The 2,241-nt window shown below is 63.7% G+C and overlaps 1 protein-coding gene across 1 annotated transcript in view; it reads right to left on the bottom strand.

Moving 5' to 3' along the window:
- Nucleotides 1-2,241, bottom strand: part of ANKS1A (ankyrin repeat and sterile alpha motif domain containing 1A) — a 142,866-nt gene that overhangs the window by 1,838 nt on the left and 138,787 nt on the right. Inside the window, exons 18-22 of the mRNA XM_010848635.1 lie at nucleotides 2,082-2,241; nucleotides 1,259-1,384; nucleotides 1,023-1,094; nucleotides 810-896; nucleotides 149-286 (exon numbers count right to left, since the gene is read on the bottom strand). Of these exons, the coding sequence (XP_010846937.1) occupies nucleotides 149-286; nucleotides 810-896; nucleotides 1,023-1,094; nucleotides 1,259-1,384; nucleotides 2,082-2,241 (583 nt within the window). The remainder of the gene's footprint in view (nucleotides 1-148; nucleotides 287-809; nucleotides 897-1,022; nucleotides 1,095-1,258; nucleotides 1,385-2,081) is intronic.

The following is a 2,241-nucleotide window of genomic DNA, read 5'->3' as shown; positions in this document are numbered from 1 at the left end:
ACGCAGCCAGAAGCAGGGCAACTGCTGTCGCTAGAACCCTGGTCGAGCCACTGCTGCTCTGTGCGCCGGGCGTTCGCTCCTGACAGGCGCGGCTCGGTGCCCGCCAGGTGCCAGCACCCAGTGCGCGGGCCGCGTGGCCTCCACCTACCACATCCACTGTGCTGAAGACGTGGCAGTAATGGTGGCCAGTCTGCAGGTCCTTGGTGACGTAGGCAAAGGCACACAGGTCCTCTGGGTCCTGGGCCGCGCAGGAAATGTTCCGGATCTCGTGCTCTGCGATGACATTCTGCGGGAAAAGCAGCTCTGCAGTGCCCGTCACCAGCCCAGGGCGTCGGCCAAACGCCACTTCCTCATCTGCTCTCTGGCGGGGTGGGGGTTGAGGGTGGCGCCTAATCTCCTCTGATTTAGGTTTGGGGTCTCCACCCCTGACCACAGCAGCCGAGGGAGTAAATGTTCACATCCAGCCCCCTCTGCCCTCCAGAGCCCGAACGTGGGGCCTGGGGGTGTCCTGGGCTCAGTAAGCGCATCACAGCGTTAAAGGCCTGTGAGCAGTCAAGTGGCCAGTGGAGCCCACGCTGAGGAAAACAAGCTGTCACCTGGGACCCAGGTAAGGGGGTGCACGAGAGACCGACACCGGGCCGGGGTGGAGGTGGGACCAGACGGGACGCTGAGGAAGATAAGCTGTCCCCTGGGACCCAGGTGAGGGGGTGCACGAGAGACTGACACCGGGCTGAGGCGGAGGTGGGACCAGGCGGGGACGCTGAGGAAGGCGCCCTGCTGGCGGGGGTGAGGGCGGGGAGGGGACACACCTTGTTGGAGGCATCGATGAACTTGACCCCTTTGTACGTGATGGACAGGATGATGGTGGGGATCTTCCGCATGTGCTCTGTGGATTTCTACAGCAAACGGGAGGCCCGTCAACGCCGCTCCTCAGGGCAGGACCCCGCAGCTGCAGCTGGTGCCACCGTTTGCTGCCTGCCATCCTAGCCGCGCCCAATACACCACTGCCCGTGACCGCCTACCCGCATCTTGGCACAGGCGTCTTGTGTGGATTCTGTCCCTCGCAGATCTTTGATCAACATGGAGCCCAGATACTGTGGGAGCGAGCAGTAGGCGCGTTCAGGTGTCCTGTGTCACCATGCGGGGACTGCCCAGCCGATCTGGACCCTCTCCCGTGACTCCCCTCCCCGCAATGCCGGGACGGCTGAAGAGCTGAGAATAGCATGGGGGCCCTGGGCTGGAGGTAGGGGTTACTCACGTTGGCTTCGTAACCGCAGGACTCGAAGATGAGTTTCTCCGGCTGGTGTTGCCAGCTCTGCACAGGGGCGTAGGGGGCAGCCAGGCTGGGGGGCCGGAGGGTCAGCTTGGCCTCTCGGTGCTCCTCCTGCAGAACATATGGGGCCCCAGGTCAGCCTGCCGCTCAAGGGGCTCCTGAGTGCCCCGCCTGGTTCTGGCCTGCCAGACACCTCCAGGAGCTCCAGGGCAGAGGCAGACCAGCTGTTCAGATGGGCTGGGGCAGAGGTGAGGCCTGTCCAGGCTGAGAACAGGTAGGGAAGCCGGGACCTCAGCCGCCCATCCGTGAGCAGCTCCACGTGGAAGGCTCCGTGGTGTCGGAGACGATCTGATCCTGGGGTAGTGGAGTGGCGAGGATGTCTCCGTGGTCACGGATGTGTTTTATAGGGGTCCTCGTGACAGGAGTCGGGGTGTGGGGGTGACGGGGTCCTCAACTAGGGCATGGGTGGAAGGCATGGGGACGAAGGGAAATTCAGGACTCCCAGCAAGATGGAAAGTCTTGATACAGAGTCACTAAGACTGCCAGACAGCATGCTTTTTGAATCTTGTAAAATTCACAGTTGTGCTGGTGCAAAGGTGCAGGGACTCCTCAGAGGCCAGAACTGAGATGAGTGAGTCGTAAGAGAAGAAGCGGGTCAAAGACATGGAGTGAAGGCTCGCCCTGTGGGGGATGCGGGCCAGGCCACACCTGGGGGGCGGGATGAAGCCTGCGGCCTGTGCCAGGCAGGGGGAGCCCTGTCCTGCCGGGAGGGGTGCAGGGACCCCGTCTGGGCCCCCCGCCTGCCCACCTGGGTTCTGAAGCGCTCTGCCTGAGAGGGCGCTGCAGGCTCGTGCAGGCTGTCGTGCGGCCTCCTGCCCGCGTCCCCAGCAGGCAGCAGCAGGTCAGCTGACCGCCCGGCACAGGAGTCGTTCTGGCTCAGCGGGGACGACGTCTGCGAGAACAGGTCC

Source organism: Bison bison, unplaced genomic scaffold (genome assembly GCF_000754665.1).
Source record: "Bison bison bison isolate TAMUID 2011002044 unplaced genomic scaffold, Bison_UMD1.0 scf7180017864270, whole genome shotgun sequence".
In the NCBI taxonomy this organism is placed as follows: Eukaryota; Metazoa; Chordata; class Mammalia; order Artiodactyla; family Bovidae; genus Bison; species Bison bison.
The sequence above is the reverse complement of the archived record's forward strand: the minus strand, read 5'-3'. Positions and strand labels throughout refer to the sequence as shown.